General features: G+C 46.9%; 2 protein-coding genes across 3 annotated transcripts in view; one reads left to right on the forward strand and one right to left on the reverse strand.

The window, feature by feature from the left end:
• LOC135996387 (torsin-1A-like) overlaps positions 1-17,102 on the reverse strand; it is a 37,769-nt gene that overhangs the window by 19,905 nt on the left and 762 nt on the right. Inside the window, exons 2-5 of one of the 2 annotated variants that reach the window (XM_065648294.1) lie at positions 16,436-16,701; positions 14,748-14,923; positions 14,530-14,657; positions 12,231-13,550 (exon numbers count right to left, since the gene is read on the reverse strand). In XM_065648294.1, the coding sequence (XP_065504366.1) occupies positions 13,300-13,550; positions 14,530-14,657; positions 14,748-14,923; positions 16,436-16,701 (821 nt within the window). In that variant the 3' untranslated portion in view covers positions 12,231-13,299. Of the gene's footprint in view, positions 1-12,230; positions 13,551-14,529; positions 14,658-14,747; positions 14,924-16,435; positions 16,702-17,102 lie in introns of those variants that run through there. The other variant, XM_065648293.1, reaches the window with a different exon arrangement.
• On the forward strand, positions 4,623-10,394 carry LOC135996440 (torsin-1B-like). The gene is made up of 5 exons (XM_065648432.1): positions 4,623-4,827; positions 5,121-5,386; positions 6,639-6,814; positions 7,771-7,898; positions 8,001-10,394. Exons 1-5 carry the CDS (start codon positions 4,647-4,649, stop codon positions 8,276-8,278), a joined length of 1,029 nt encoding a protein of 342 aa, XP_065504504.1. The 5' UTR covers positions 4,623-4,646; the 3' UTR covers positions 8,279-10,394.

Genomic DNA, 17,102 nt, shown 5'->3' on the forward strand with positions numbered 1-17,102 from the left:
AAGAGAAGGATGACAGTCTCTTGACTCCCTGGGTGTTGCTAGGATTAGACAGTGTTTGCTCAACAATAATGTAGATTTTGGTGTCTTGTGTTATTGCTACTGTCACATTATAGAAAGGTCAATGAACACATTCCAGTGAGTCAGAGCCTTCCCACAGCGTTAGCATAGCCCTCAGAGCTTAGCCAGGCTCTGTATTTGGATAAAGCCCACCACAATCCCACCCTGAAAAGATCCCAAAGTACGTCAGCGTGGCAGCCCTTTCCTGTCACTGCCTCATCTCTATGTTTAGGATAAGAAGCACTTGGAGGATGATGCTGAAATTGAAGGAGGGAAAGAAAACAAACCCAAACCACACATACAGGAGAAAAAAAAAAAAAAGAAAGAAAAAAAAAAAGGTAAAAATAAACCAAACTTCCCTCAGAAAAACTCTGAGCATTAGAGAACATCTATCCAGAGTCAGAGGGCAGGGAGAGAGGATGTGTGTTTAGGTAGAAATTAAACTGAATGTAGGGAAAAATGAGTCTCCTACTTCTCCAATTAGAAACCTCCATTGAGAACCTCTTGCCAGCACAGCACATCATGTACAACAGCAGCCATGTCACCAAACCTCCTTCATAAAGCACTTGGAAATATTGAGGACCTTATACATTCTCCAACAAAAATACAGACTTTTTCTGGGAAAAGCATTGACTCATTGATCCTACAATTCTTACCTGGAAACCTCTAGCACTCCGTGAACTCAGGGCAGGGCTGCAACATGGGCTCTGAGCACTCTGTCCCCTGGCTGGAAACACGCTGTTTCTTGGCTCTCCAGCGAGGTATGTGGCCTCGTGATCAGAAAGTCGCGCTAACCAGCCGTATCCCAAATTCTCCAGGCTCTCTGCCATGGAGCTGCGAGCCCGAAGTCCCGAGAACGCTGACTTTAAACCAACAACGTACAAATCAAAGTGCGGGTGGGTGACAGAATCTTTTAACACACCGAAAGCAGAGTAAGGCCAGGCAAAGCTCTCAACCGGGACTTTCTTCTCTCCTCACCCTTGGCCTTAAGCGCTTTACCTCTGCATCCCTGTGCAACACACCCATCCCATCTCCACTACCTCCCCTGCCACGATAGCTTTAGCACTCTGATTTACTGCAAACACCCCATATCCTCCAGCACATGCCACCACTCCCCAAAACCTTCCCTCTTCCTATAATCCCCCCACGTCCTTACCTCTCCCACACCCTCACCTTCCCGCCACACACTCCCACCGCTGAGCAACACTGCAAATCATGGACACCCTAAACCAACTACCACCCACCGAAAGATTTTTGAAAGTTCTTCTCTGCTACGCATTTTCAGTATTGTGGCAGCTGATCCAAGATGACCTGCTGCTGGCCAAGCACCATCCCTGTGCTGGGCAGGGGCACCAGTGTGAATACAGGACAAGATGCTAATTCTGGACCCATGGCACGGGAGGGTGTCAAGACCAGAAGAACAACGTGCTCATCAGCACAACACAATACGCAACAAGACGTTGTGCCATGGACTGTGTGTTGCGGAGTCTGTGCTCCACTTGGAGCTTCCAGATGGCTGTTCGAGGAAATTGCCATCAATGTCAGCCACACCACCACTATTAGACATCTCATCTGTGTCCGGGCCCAGCTTGAACCCATTTAACTTGTAAGGGATAATGAGATAACAGCATGACATGCTGCAGCTGAAGGTTATTTAAACACCCATCTGGTACCTGTTATGCAGCATACATCCTATTGTTGTATAGGAAATATATGCCACCTCCCTCCCACATGGAAAGGAGAAGATCTATAGATGTGTCTTGTGCTACCCCTTCTTTTTGCGTAGATGAGGTAATTCTCCTTCTCTCTGTTGTTTCTAGCATATTACTTTGCATTTCCTATCTGTGTTACGGGAGATGCGGTCCCTCTGAGGCTGGTGAGACCTTCTGAAAGGACACAAGACCACAATGAAATATTTACTAGGGACATCTCGTTGCTCCCTTCACACATCAGTCAGAAAGGGCTCCACACCACCCAGGTTTGAGAGGGTGGACCACAAACAGTAAAGCCAATTCACCTTTTGCAAGACACAAGTTGGAACTATGCTTTATCCCAGAGAGACTCAGGGGTGACAATCCATTTCAGAGCTCATGGGACCACGCTCCATTTCTAGAGAGGAACGGTGAAACATCTGCTGAAGCCTGCGAGGTGAGCAACGCATCTGCTTGCACCTTTAATTCAGATGTACAGAGAAGAGAACCTGCAGGTCCCAGCGAAACAGCTTCACCTCTGTATTCACACACTCTATCTTCCTTTCCAGGATGACTTTGGCTGTTCTCAGTTCCCCGCTGACATCGCCTGTGAGGCTCTTGCTCCCCATGAGCCCTCGGCAGCCGTGAGGGCCGGGTTGCGTGGTATCCCAAGAAATCACATTTCGTAACACAAGCAGTCAGCTCTGCACATGTGTACTCACTCCTCTCCAGTTTCAGGCATGACTCGTTTCTGCACAAGTTGTTCTACCCTGTAAATCCTGGACCAAAACCTTTGTCCGACACCCCATCTAGTGTTCAGCACAGACAAATGCACAGGACTGCTGCATCAAGGAAACAGTTATCTGGATAACATCCAGCATTTTTTTCCAGCAGTATTAAACCACCTTTGTAAAACTATCATTTGAGTTGTCTCCAAGGGAGCTCTGACAGAGTCCAGGCAACACGGAAACCTTCCTTGAAGCGATTTGGGTGTTTGGAGACACCTTCTGTAGAGCCCTTGAATAAACACACAGGACACTGCAATAATTGTGGTATCAAGTAAGCGAAAGAGGGACATATGTGGGTGATGAGGTTTGCTCTCCTTGCCAGAGAAACATTCTCAAATGAAGTATTACAAAGAGGAAAATGTCCCATTTTTGTGGCAAGAGTGTTTGCACTTTAAGTCCTAGCATTACCCTAATTAATAAAATCTATTAATAAATAACATTCTCAGTAACAGCATCAGTCTGTTTTATACTGGCTGTCACCCGTGTGTCTCAGAGAAATCACACAGGAGACCAGCACCACTGTTCCTGCTTTACAGGTGTGGAAACCCAAGCACGAAGGAGGACACTCAGTTTTCCACACCAGTGTCCCAGTTCACCAACCCACCCGCCGATGTGGTTACCCCACCCTGGGGCAACGCCAACATGCCAGTGCTGCTGATGGGTAAATGAAAAAGACACGGAAAACCCCTCCTAACCTCCACCCTGTGTCCCCACGTCATTTCTCCCTCAGGCTGTGGGCAGCTCCTCTGAGGTTTGCTGGGTCTGAGGGACCACCACGTCCCTTGGTGCGCTGCCGTGGCCACCCCAGCCACCAGTGGGGAAGGATGGAGAGAAGGCTCCTGCTTATGGCACGGGATAGAGAGCGGCATAACTGTGAAATAAGCCCAGCTGAAGTCCGCTGGCTCCTGTCTGTGATGGGTGGCAGAAAGAGCCACGTGTCACTGGTACTGATATGACCCCAGGTATGTGCCATTCCTGTACCAGGTTGCCCTACACAGTCTGAAGGAGCAGCGAGGGATTCTCCTTGCGTTGCTGTGGCTTGTCCTGGCGCCTTTCACCATTGGTGCTGACAGGCGGGAGCTGCTGCTCCGCTCCCAGCACCCTTCTGCTCCCTTTCTAGTTGTGCCCGTTTCATCCCAGACTTCTGAGCAACCTGATCTGGGTGAAGATGTCCCTGCTCATGGCAGCGGTTGGACTGGATGAGCTTTGCGGGTCCCTCCAACCCAGACTATTCTACGATTTGCACTGGGGTCTTGCAAGAACAGCTGGCGGGGTGGAGGGGAGGGATGGGGACAGGAGACGGGGACAGAAGACAGGTTAAGAGTTGGACTCAATGATCTTGAGGGTCTCTTCCAAACAAAATGATTCGATGACGTAAGATGGGGACAGGGCATGGGGCCAGGGTTGTGCTGGGAGGTGGCGCAGGGACGAGGCCCAGCTCGCTCTGAGGGGACTGAGGGCGCCCAGCTCGCCCCGAGGCGATGAGGACGCCCTGACCCCCCTGCCCCTCTCCACGCCGCTGCCTGAGGCCACTAATGAAAGGCTGAGCAGCTGGGGCTCTGGAGCTGGAGAAGAGGAGACTGAGGGGCGACCTCATTCATGGGGATCAATATGGAAAGGGCGAGTGTCAGGAGGATGGAGCCAGGCTCTTCTGGGTGACAACCAGTGATAGGACAAGGGGCAGTGGGTGCAAACTGGAACACAGGAGGTTCCACCTAAATATGAGAAGAAACTTCTTCATGGTGAGGGTGGCAGAGCCTGGCCCAGGCTGCCCAGGGGGGTTGTGGAGTCTGCTTCTCTGCAGACATTCCAACCCGCCTGGACACCTTCCTGTGTAACCTCATCTGGGTGTTCCTGCTCCGGCGGGGGGGTTGCACTGGATGAGCTTTCGAGGTCCCTTCCAGTCCCTGACATCCTGTGATTCTGTGATACGCAGCGCCCATGACGTCATCCCCGCACCGCTACATCACTGCCGGGCAACGTCATCAGCGAACGCCGCCTTTGCCCTTCACAAAGATGGCGGCGGCGGCTGCAGGCGGGGCGGGGCGGGCCAGGGGTGTGCCGGCGCGCGGCCGGTGGCGGCCGGAAGCGGCTGGCGCGCGGGGCCGCCATGCCACGGGCGCTGCGGCTGCTCTGGCTGCTGCTGCCGGGGCTGGCGGCGCTGGAGCCGCTCAGCGTGGGCCTGGCCATCGGCGTGGCCTCGGCCCTCACCGGCTACTTGTCCTACCCCAACTTCTACTGCATCTACGTGGAGTGCTGCCCCGGCGCCGGGCACCGCATCAACGCCACCGGTACGGCGGGGCCGGGGGGAGCGCGCTGGGCTCCTCAACCCTGCCCGGGGCTCGGCCGGTAACCGGGCACTGCCCGGGCCGTGCTGTGCTGAGACCTGTGCCCCACAGTGGCCATGCCGGGCTTGTCCGGTGCGTGGCCAGTGACCAGCACCCATGGGTGGCCGTGTTGACCCTGCCCAGTGCATGGCTGGTGACCAACACCCATTGGTGGCCATACCAAGCCCTCCCGGTGCGCAGCCAGTGACCGGCACCCGTTGGTGGCCCCGCGATGCTGATCTCTCCCTCTCCCGCAGCGCTGAAGATGCAGCTGGACGCCAAGCTCTTCGGGCAGCACCTGGCCAAGGACGTGGTGCTGAAGGCCGTGATGGGCTTCAGCAACAACCCCAGCCCCAAGAAGCCGCTGACGCTCTCGCTCCACGGCTGGGCCGGCACTGGCAAGAACTTCCTCAGCCAGATCCTGGCCGAGCACGTCCACCCCGCCGGCCTGCGCAGCAAGTTCGTCCATCTCTTCCTGGCCACCCTGCACTTCCCCCACCATGAGCAAGTCAAGCTTTACAAGGTGAGGAGGGACACGAGGGGTAATTCGGTCACCCCCAGTCCCCGAACCCCCTGGTACAGGGCTGTGTGTGTCCCCCAGACCCCTGACCGCTGGCGCTGTACAGCTGGGTATTTCCAAAGTTGGTGCTCAGGAGAGATGGAGGAGGAAATGCATTCAGAAAGTGAAAGGCACTGAAACGCCAAGAAATCGAGAGTGATTTCTCAAGCGCTGGGCTCTCACTGATGCCATCTGCCGATCCCTGCGGCGCTTGCCGTTAGGAAAGAATCCCGACATTAAAACTGCCTGTACCAGCTGGGGTGGACGTGATTTCCCCTCCAGTGCTGTGGTTTTGCATTTGTGGCTGAAGCAGTATTGATAACGCACTGGTGTTTTGGCTGTTACGGAACAGTACTGGCATAGCCTCAAAACATGCTTATTTTTCTCCACACAGTGAGCAGGGATGGGCAAGAGATTGGGAGGGGACACAGCCAGGACAGCTGACTCAGACTGGCCAGAGGGCTATCTATACTGTCACGATCAGCAATAAAAACTGGGGTAGAAGAAAAAAAAAGCTGGGGGTTTTGGCTTCCAAGGTGGCCGTTGCTCTAACACTGGCTGGGCATTGGTCTGCATGTGTCAACAGCGTAGGTGATTCCCTTTGCTTGGTTTTTTTTTTTCCTCTTTACATCACCTGTCAAACTGTCTTTATCCATTGATTTTCACACTTTTATTCTTTGTCCTCTCTCACCCATCTTGTTGCTGTGCTTGGCTGCTGGCCGAGTCGACCCATCACGCGCTATGCAATGAGAAAATGTAGCCGGTATGAGAGATTTTTCAAGTGACTTCGTTCGTGGACATTGCAGAATTCTGATCTTCATGTTTTACTGTTTGAAGTTACACAAAACTGATGTTCTGATAGATGTGGTTTCTGTATGAAAGGGGAAACGCTGATTTTTTTTTTTTTCTTAAACAAAAAGCAGCTTTCTCTCCTGCAAGACTTCCCATCTTGTCTGGCTTTTGTGCCTTATTCCAGCAGGAAGAATGAGGAAATCTCGTCTGTGAGCAGGAAAAGAATTCACATTTAAATTCAGTGTCACATTTTAAAGGGATCAGTCACAGATTTTATGGTTCTTTCTTCAGGAAAAAGTATAACCAATGAGTGTGTGATGCTGACATTTAAAAGGGTGTCCCCACAGGCTGCCACATACAAATATTTTACAGCACATCCCCAAGAGACCTCGTTTTTCAGTGTTTTTTCAACCTCTTGTTCCAGGAACAACTGCAGAGCTGGATTCGGGGCAACGTCAGTGTCTGTCCCCACTCTGTCTTCATTTTTGATGAGATGGACAAAATGCACCCAGGTCTCATTGATGCCATCAAGCCGTTCTTGGACTATTATGAGCAGGTTGATGGGGTGTCGTACAGGAAAGCCATCTTCATCTTCCTCAGGTCTGTAGCGCCTATTTCAGTCATTTTAAGATGCTGAAATTAACCTGGTTTTATGGTGCTAATGATGTTCCTGTGGGATCTCATTTGAAGAACTGCTCTGGAGTGGAGATGCTCTCTCTAAAGACAGAGGGGAGCAGCACTGTAAGGAATTGTGTGGCCCGTGGCTGTTGTGGAGCAGGTGTGATGTGATGAGGCTCACAAGCCTGGTCCAGAGCACAGATTGTATGAGAGTTTACGTTTTGGGGAAGTTCTCTGGGATCAGTGCACCATGTTCTGGGTCTGGCTGGGACGGACTTAACTATGTTTTGGATTTGTGGCTAAAACAGTGTTGATAACACACCGGTGTTTTGGCTGTTTCCTGCAAAGCCTCAAGGCCGCCTCTTTTTCCCATGCTGGTCCCAGCGAGCAGGCTGGGGTGGGCAAGAAGATGGGAGGGGGCACAGCTGGGACAGCTGAACCAAACTGGCCAGGGGAATGTTCAATACCATGTCACACTCAGCAATAAAAAACGGGGTAGAGAACGAAGCGGGGGTTTCAGCTTCCAAGGTGATGGTTCTTCGGAGACTGCCTGGGCATTGGTCTGACTGTGGGGGTGGTGAGTGATTTCCTCAGCCTTCCTTGGGGTTTTCTCCTTCTCTTTTCATTGCCTATTAAATGGTCTTTATCTTGACCCACAAGTCTTTTCACTTTTGTTCTTCCTGTTTTCTCTTTCCATCCCGCTGAGGCGGGAAGGAGTAAGTGGCTGTGTAGGTGCTTGGCTGCTGCCAGGGCCAACCCCACACGCACTGATGGCTATTTGAAGAACTGAAGACCTTCCCTAAATTTTGGTTTACGGGTTTCTGTTTTGGTGATTTGTTTGATGTCAAGAAGATTAGCAATATGTGTAACGGCTAAAAAAGAAATTCTGATTCAGTTGTGTCTGTATTCACCACTGTACATTTTTCTTTTACAAATAGCAATGCGGGTGGCGACTTAATTAATAAAGCAGCCCTTGACTTCTGGACAAGTGGAAAGCAGAGGGAAGAGATTCAGCTGAAAGACCTGGAGCCCATACTCTCTGTAGGCGTCTTCAATAACAAGAACAGTAAGTTACTTTCCCCGGAAAATGGAAAATTCCTTTTACTTCATTCCACAGGGTTCATCTTTTGACCCTGCCCTGCTTTTTTCCTTTCCCCAACTCCTCCAGGCGGACTGTGGCACAGCAGCCTCATCGACAGGAACCTCATCGACTACTTTGTCCCCTTCCTGCCCCTGGAGCACAAGCATGTGAAGATGTGCGTCAGGGCTGAAATGATCGCTCGTGGCTACGCTATCGATGAGAAGGTTGTTCAGGCGGTGGCCAATGAGATGACGTTTTTCCCAAAAGCCCAGAAAATCTACTCTGATAAAGGCTGCAAGACTGTACAGGCCAAGCTGGATATTCACGAAGACGTTGCGATGAGAGATACGAAAGCCAAGGGTTGATTACCCTGCAGGTCTCCAAAGCACTTTCAGAGCTTTTGGAAATCTGAGTATTTGCACTTAAGCTTTTTTACTGTTGCAGGGAGTACGGTGAAAATACCAGAGTCAGCTGTGTGGGTTTTAAAACTTTTTTTTTAACTTAAATCCCCATTGTTCATCTCTGAACTGGCTGCTACCCAAATGTTTAACCCTTTATTATTTTTTTTTTAACCTATAGAGAATTTCAGAATGACACATAGAGCACTGGTTACAGCCTCTCCTGCTTTATTCTTCCATGTGCTGGGATTATTATTTAATTCCTCTTTCCACAAAAACTAGACTGGAGCAAAGGAGAACAGAGGAGTTCTTCAAGGCAGTCATATTCCCTTCCTTGTACACAGTCTTGTTCATGGGCTGGTGAAATTGAGGGATTTGTGGTGTGTTCAGGGCTATGATGGTGTCTGTGAGGGTGAATACCTCGATGTGTTACAGTAAGAAGATGATATGGTGGAGAGTTTCCTGTCCTTCACAGCAGATTGATGCTGTTGTGGCTTCTACAGAAGAGCATCAGCTATTCAGGGACAGAAGGACATGATTATGTCTGAGCTGTGGCATCATGTCACATCTGCTACAGTAATATGGAAGGTCAGAGAAATCTGTTATTAAATAGTAGAGAAAGGGTGTGTGGGGGAAGTAACTGCTCGTCCCTGTGCTTCTTTGGGAAAAAGAAATTGTAAAAGAAACTTTATATTCTTCTAACGAAGGGGGTTAAGTGAATTTGTGTGGTTAACTCCAAGGTGTTTGTCTTCCTAAGCAGAGGGACCCATCCAAGGGATCCGACTGTGACAACATCCTAAGCCAGTCCCTTGTTCTACATCAGAAAAATCTCTCATGAGAGGTTTGACTGTTAGAGCTTGTCTGGCTAATCTGCATGTGGGCTCCTGCGCCTGAAGTCTGCAAGATCTCTCGTAGTCCCTCCCAGTGCACCTAACAGCCTAGGAGTGGGTAATGCTGCTTTCACCTTGCTTGGAAGACACTTTCATGGCAGAAGTTATTTTTTAATAGAGTATTTTTATACTGAAAGTGTAAGCAACACCAATACAAAGCTCTTCCTAGAGAGCCACAGAAAAGGGAGTATGGGAAATGGGAGCAATCGACAATCCCATACCTCACTAGATAAGTATGTTTTATAGTAGCTTTTTTAAAGAATGTCTGTGGGGAAGGGTGAGTGAGGTGTTAGGAAGCTGGGAAAGATGATTTAACCTTTACCCATTTGGTAAGGCTGGGGTTTAAAATCTGCTGCAAGCTTTAACTCTTTTGTCATCCATCACTTGTGCCTCAGGTACTGTAGTGCAGGACAGAAGTGCCTATCGCTTGGTTGATTGTAGTGTGTTTTTTAAACTGATACGAGGGACTGGGCTGTGTTTGTGCTGCAGCTCTACTCCATGACTTGTACTTAAACTTGCTTTAAGATGTGCTGCAAAACTTATAGATGTCAACTCTATTATGTTAATTCAAATTACAACAGAGTTTACCGTTTATGTTAAGCTCTAGACTAAAAATGTCAATTGCCTTTTACAACCCCAGGTGGAATTTGTCAAATGTTGGCAAACTGTTTGTGCTGATGCAATCTCCAAAGCCAAACGCAAGCTAGCCATTAACCTTGGGACATTGGACTGTTGCCTCTCATGTGTAGTGTTTTGCCTATTAACTGATTTATTCATAGGTGTAAATACTGCATCCAGTTTCAGTTACTCTGAATACAAAATACTTGTGCAATTTTAAAACACTTTTCTCTCTTGGTTTCATCATTGTCCTGGTTTTGGCTGGGATAGAGTTAATTTTCTTCCTAGTAGCTGCTATGGTGCTGTGTTTTGGATTTAGAAAGAGAATAATGTTGATAATACAATGATGTTTTAGTTGTTGTTAAGTAGTCAAGGGACTTCTCGGCTTTTCACATCATGCCAGGATATATTTTGGGGGGAAGCTGGCTGGGGGAACTGCTGCTCAGGGATGGGCTAAGCACCAATGACCAGGTGGTGAGCAACTGCACTATGCATCACGCATTTTGTATATTCTTCTAGCATTATTATGGTTCTCCTGTGCTGTCCTATTAAATTGTCTTTATCTCAACCAAGAATTCTTTTTTTTTCATTCTGCACAGTAAGATATTCAGCAATTAAATACTGCTCAGTAGAAACAAACACCTATTAAAAAAACCTTGAAGCCTCTGCCCGCTCTGCTTCATACCTGTTAACAGGTATCTCCTACTAAACTGTCAGGCACTGGAAGATAAATAAACCTCAGATACCTTGTTTAACTCATCCTCTCTCTGCACTGTGCCTGGAAAGCTGTCATTCCAGATGGCTCTTCACCTCTCCTCTAGCCAGCAAAGGCACGACAGGACTATGGGCTTTCACCACATCTCCGTGGGCCAGAGCATGTGCAGCCTCCCCAGCGCCGAAAAAAAGCTAGTGTGTAGAAGGGGCTCATTACAGTGAAGTACAGCTGCTGGCAGCAACTCACACCTCACTGAACAGTCGGTTGTTCATGCTGTTGTGATCCATGTGTTGTGCTGTAAGGATGCACAAGGAAATGCATTACCGAGCGTGTTGGGAAGTGTGTCTTGTTCACCGGGACTCTGTACCACGTCTGTACTGCTCAGCCCAGGGCGCCGGGCAGATCCATCTCCAGGGCCATGCTGCCCCTTTTCTGTCAAAAGGGGCACTTAATACATCGCCGTATTTTAACCACATCCTCTGATTTTATAAGCACGAGATCTTGGAATGCTCCTGCAGGAGGTTGTACTGGACTTTGGTAAGAACAAACAAAACCCAGTGTCGGTGACTGCTCAGCTGCTCTCACCCAGCCAGTGGGCTGTTTCTGTGGGGATCAGACCTTTCCCCTTGTTTGACATTTTCCTTTGAGTTGTCTGATTCAGTTTCAAGTGGCTTATTAAAAATAATACTGGCCAAAATTACCCAGTTACAGCAAGAATGAGTGAGGACCTCAGCTTTGAAACCACACAGTCTCATGGGGTGGAATAACATCAGGAGCAAAGCCAGCAGCGACTTTGGGCACACACATTTCTTTCACCCAGATGCAGGAGATGCTCCTTGTTACGGAATGAACTTCTCCAGCCAGGTCTGTTTTCAAGGGCAGAAGAGAGGGCAGCCTTTTCAAGGGCAGCCTCCACCTTTGAACATCATTCCTACATCATTCCAGAGGAAGCTTCCATCCCCTCTAAGCCATCTAGGGCTGTGACATAATTAAATACTTGCTACCACTGTATGTCAAATACTAGTATCCATGCTGCAGTGGCACACAAAGCAGAACTAAGAGCATAGTTAATGCTGGAAAAGCCACAATGTTGCTTCGTTGAACTGCTTCTTTTGAAGAGAAGGCACCAGACAGTAGTATAAGTTTATAATTTTCACATCTGCTTTTTTCCTTTAGCCAGTCATTTTTTATAATCAGGATGTCAAAGAAATGCAAACACCCAAGTTCAAAGCGCTCATTTGCTGACAAATACCAGGACCGATAATTTGTTTATACACAACTCCACAGTGGAACTGGACCGCTGAAGTCTTACTGATCCTTTTTTTTTCCCCCCTCACAGAGAAAACTTCAAGACGCTGCCACTGAAAATGTGGGTGGCTTCAATCAGAGCCTGCAGGGTGTTCAGTCAGTGGTGCCACAGCGGGAGGAGACGAGAGGCAGGGTTTTAACTAGACTCTAGAAGACAAGTTCATCTCTATGATACTGTTCAGCACACATATATCTAGAAAGTCTGCCTCTGCAAAAACTGCAATTAGCACCAGTGGTCTAGAAGTGCAGTTTCTGCTTTAAACTTCATTTCCCTTCCATTCAAGCACAGCTGAACACTTCAGCCAGAACCGTAGGATGCTCTTCCTCAACAAGCAGTAAGTTACATCAAATCACTCGATGCAAAGAACACCAGAAGGTAGCTAAGAAATACATTTCTGATGAGAAAAGTTTATTTTGAATAGAAACTGGAGTGAAAAGAAGCTTCTGCAGTGCTCACATTTCAAAACAAGTCTGACACTCTTCGACAGTAACTTCAGTTGACACATTTCACATATTTTTTTTTTTCAAATGCCTTTGGCTCTGACTTCATCCCTGCCTCAAAGGCACAGAGTGTTGCAAGAACAGGAAACAGGGAAAACCCTGCAAGCTGCCCCCTGAATTCTACATGTAGGTGAAGAGGACAAACCTCTTTTCCATCTCCTTGGTGTAAAATTTAACCTGTGTTTCCCATTAAGTTCTATCCTTTCCATGAAGCTGACTCACCAGTCAGAAAACGCTTTTCTCTCTCCTGAGATCACTCCTGCGAGAGCGCACTGTGGGGAATATTATACATTAAAAATAGCCAAAAATAGGAACCAACTATACTGAAGTGATAGTCAAGGATTTTAACTCATTTTCTTCTAGTATTAAGTCTGTCCTTTCAACACGATTCACACCGAAGAGTTTCATATTCTTGGTTGGGCATGCGGGAGGCCAATTCACGGATTTTTTAAATTTTTAAATTTCCTGGAATCAAAGGAAAAATACACTTGTCCTACTTTTAATGCAGTTATAGGAATATTCCCACACAAGCCGAATGAAGGCTTTCGCAGACATAGGAAACTTGATTAAAACTCTCATTATTGTCTAGAGATCATCCACATCAAACCAAAACCCAATTAAAATTAGGTCACAGTCTCAGTCCTTTTCTAAGTGCCAACAGTCTGCCAAACGGTTCTGATGATCAACACACGATCCGAGAGGAATCTTTGGCACTGTGAGCCCCAGACCCCCGCATTCACCACGCAGTTCTTTCTTACCTTGGCAACACAAGGCTGAAGTACTTGAGAGCCGTAACTAGTGACAGAATAAAAATGCAGAGGCACTGCCACTTATTTACACACCAGTTAAAAAGTAATGGTCCTTCCTTTAAAAAGTGCTTAAAAATGAAATGTCCTGGGTGCTCCACTCGGTAATTAAGTTAAATTTCCTTCTTTGCAGGTTGCAGCCATAAAGTGTTAGAAGTCATAGTAATAATCCAGCTTTGCATCCACAGTTTTACATCCTTTATCTGAATAAATTCTCTCCTCTCTGGGGAAGTAGGTCATCTCGTCGGCTATCCTGGTTAAAATGTCTTCATCCACAACATAGCCACGGGATTCAATCTCAACCCTGACACACATTTTCACATGTTTGTATTCCAGGGGCAGGAAGGGGACAAAGTAGTCAATGAGATTTCTATCGATCAAGGTGCTGTGCCAAAATCCACCTACAAAGGGCAAGAGAAGGGGTTTAACTCCTCCGGTGAAACACCACCATGGGTTAGATGGGAGGAAGACTTATTGTAGCTCTCTGCTACACACCAGTAAGAATTCACTTGTGTTTTTAGGGCCCTATAATAGACTGGTAAGTGCAAACACAAGCCCCTTCTCATGGTACTGTGCACAACGGTTTGGCCAGACGCATAAATGTGGTCCATTGGAGCTCAATGATTGAATCTTGACTGAATGCATGCAAGCCTCGCTCCCCAGGCGCTAGTCTCACACCTTTCCCTCTCTCACTCAGAGAAGAACAGGTTTTCTATCTCTTAGCAGCTTTCCCAGAGCAGCTTGTCTTGCTCCTTTTTTTGGAGATTGCATCTAACCTTTTTAAAAAATGCAGTAAGTTTGCTTCCAATGCTGATTTTAGACCGTAATTCTACTAAAAACCCTTTTCACCACAAGTCCTGTGTGAGGAAACTGAGGAACCTCTGGACTGCTCACAGCAGGGCTGGCATGTCAGCTTCTTCCCCATAAATAGCTCCTAAGTAACTGCCTGAAGGCTTTTAACAGAGAGAGCAAGACAGGCTAAGTGGGTTGGGGACCAAGGAAGCGGCTTCCCCATAAAACAACACTTTATTGGTTAAAGATTTTTCAGCTACTGCAACATCTAGCCTTGCTGTCAGGATTTCTGTTTGCTTTCCCGTTAGCCCATTAGTACATCAATAAATGCACAGCGTAGACATCCCCCAACACATGCAATCCAACCGACCCCAAACAATCTGGCAGCCAAGGAGCACATAGAGCTCCTCAACCTTTGTTTCATCTCAAGAGCCATCTGTGGGCCCCAAAACCGCATTGTGGCTCCTTGCTAGCGGAAAACTGGAGGCCACATCAAGTAGAAACCATAGCTGTAAAAATGCAGCTAAATGCAGCCCACCCCTTTTGAGGAATTTTTACCCCCTTGAAAGTAATCACAGTTTTACTCACTATTTTTGTTATTGAAGACAGACACAGACAATGCGTTCTGCATCTCTGTAAGCTGTATATCTTCCCTTCTCCTCCCGTTTCGCCAGAAATCTAGTGCCACCTCTGTTATCTTTTCAGCTCCTGCATTGCTAAGAAAAGAGAAAACAAAGCCTGTAGCTGCAGGTAGTTTTAAAAGGCTTCCAGTGTACAGAAAACAAACCTGAGAAGCTGTTTCTTACCTGAGGAATATGAAGATGGCTTGTCGGTAAGATACCCCATCCAGAAACTCATAATAGTCCAGGAATGGCTTGATGGAGTCAATGAGTCCCGCGTGCATTTTATCCATTTCATCAAATATGAAGAGTGATCTGGGACAGATGCTCACATTTCCCCGAATCCATGACTGCAACTGGTCCTGAGTGGCATAAAAAGATGCTGAAAGAGTTTGTGTTGAAAAGACAGAAAAATAGCACTTCTGCTTATTGACGTTTATCCTGAAAGTCATTTCAATAGTGTCATTTTAACTTCTTTGGCTTTTTGCCTAAATTATGGTTAAAAGCTGTAAATTAAACAAAACCTTATGCTGGTTCTGAAAAAAAATATTTAAGATAACAAGACACACGACAGGACAAGCAGGAAATCTCCTTGTGAGAAAGATATCCCTGTAAACATAGCAAAAAAATTCAAGTGCACAGTAGGACAAAGGACAAGTATCACCAAGGAACAGCAGCACAGAGCAAAGCCCTAACAAGTAACACAATTACTTTTGGCAGCACTTTGGTCTAAACATCCTTAGGTATCAAAGCTACAAACAATATTAAATTTGCTACCTGAGCAGCACCAGTGAGAAATTGCACCTGTAGGCACTGGCAGAAGTAGAAACAAAATTTAATTCTCATACCTGGGTTTTAATCATTCAAAAGTTAAATGAAGGCATTTACAAGCCCTTCTTAAAACAGAACATTGTTCAGAAGCGCTAATGGTTTAGTGTATTTAAATATTCTCTCACTTGAGCATTGTATTTTTCTCTCACTTAACTGTTACATTTAAGACGAATAATGAAGTAATCAGAAAAAAAAGGTTGATCTGCTGGCAGATGAACGAGAAGCAACTGTTCTGACCATTTTCAGTAATTCATCACTTTTTTTATATCCACTGTTTATTCAGTCCCTGAACTGAAGAGGCAGCACAGGATGGTGGCATTGGTTATGTTGTGGATAAGAGGTGATAGTTCCTCCTACTGCCTTGGGCAGCAAGTTTCTAAAGTGTAACCATCTCAAAACAAAAGCAGAAAAGCATCCATTTTATTTTAAAACAGTTCGGTTGCAAGAAGGGGAAAAGTAAGCTGTAAAAGAGGAAACGGATATTTCCTCCATTTAGAAATCAGGCCCGTTTCCATTTTTAACGTATACAAATGAAAGTCAGGACTATAAAAGACAGTGGTACTCATTCAGACTCTGCTGTTAACAACATTAGAACAAAACAAACAAACCAATCAACCCCAAAAACATGCATCTGAACTACTGCTCCACATGACATCCGCAGGCCTACAGGACTGCATCGACACTTAGCAAACTAGCAGAACAATTCCAAATCGTTCCAGAATCCTGCTGAATCATGCGTATTGTTAGGTCAGTTACACCTCTAAGCAAACTGTAGAACAAAAACCAGCCGTACCATTTTTCCCTAAAGAGATGCTCAAGATATATGCAAAAAACTGTACATTCATGGGAAAACCAGTCCTGGCAGATGTGAGCAATTAACCGATTCTGTACAGAAGATTCCAAAACTGACACAGGCTACATTTTACTGCACAAAGTAACACCTACGCCTAGGTTTCTATTATTGATCGCGCCATAACATTTACAAACCAGTACAGCAGCCACTGCAGCAGAGCTGCGCTGCACAGGCTCCACAGCACTCTTACCTTGTAGAGATTGATGCTGTGAGCATGAGGAAAGTGTAAAGTCGCCACAAACTGATGGACATATTTACTCTGCAGACCTTTCTTATAAATGCTTTCGGCGATTATCTTACTGACAAAGTTTTTGCCCGTTCCAGTCCACCCGTGCAAGGAAAGGGCGAGAGGCTTTTTGGCATTGGTGTTGTTCAAGAAGCCCTTCACGGCTTTCACAACCACCTTGCCCACCAGGTGCTGCCCGAACAGCTTCTTGTCCAAATTCTCCTGCAGAACTGGATGGAGAGAACACACCGTCAACAAGGACACGGGGTCCCACTGACTCCTGCTTCCTTCTCAGAGGGTCCAGCACCCCAGCCCCGGGGAGTCCTCTGCACCCCCAACCGCCCTCCCGCCACCCCTGCAGTGTCGCCTCAGCCCCCCTGGCACCCAGGGGTGACATTTATCTGGTTTATTCACATTATTTTGCCACTCTAGTTATTTCTTTGCACAACAGGCGTAAAATAAAATGAGTGGGCTAAAATCTGAACCACATAGCTGGTTAGACAGCTGCTGATCTACACTGTATAATCAGATAAAATTCGTATTCTGAAAACGTGACATATAAGTGGTTCTAGCACACCTACACAAGTAGTTTACATTTACCTCAGCATTTTTCATATTTGTCATATTTAAG

The sequence above is a fragment of the Caloenas nicobarica genome, chromosome 19, assembly GCF_036013445.1.
Source record: "Caloenas nicobarica isolate bCalNic1 chromosome 19, bCalNic1.hap1, whole genome shotgun sequence".
Lineage (NCBI taxonomy): Eukaryota > Metazoa > Chordata > Aves > Columbiformes > Columbidae > Caloenas > Caloenas nicobarica.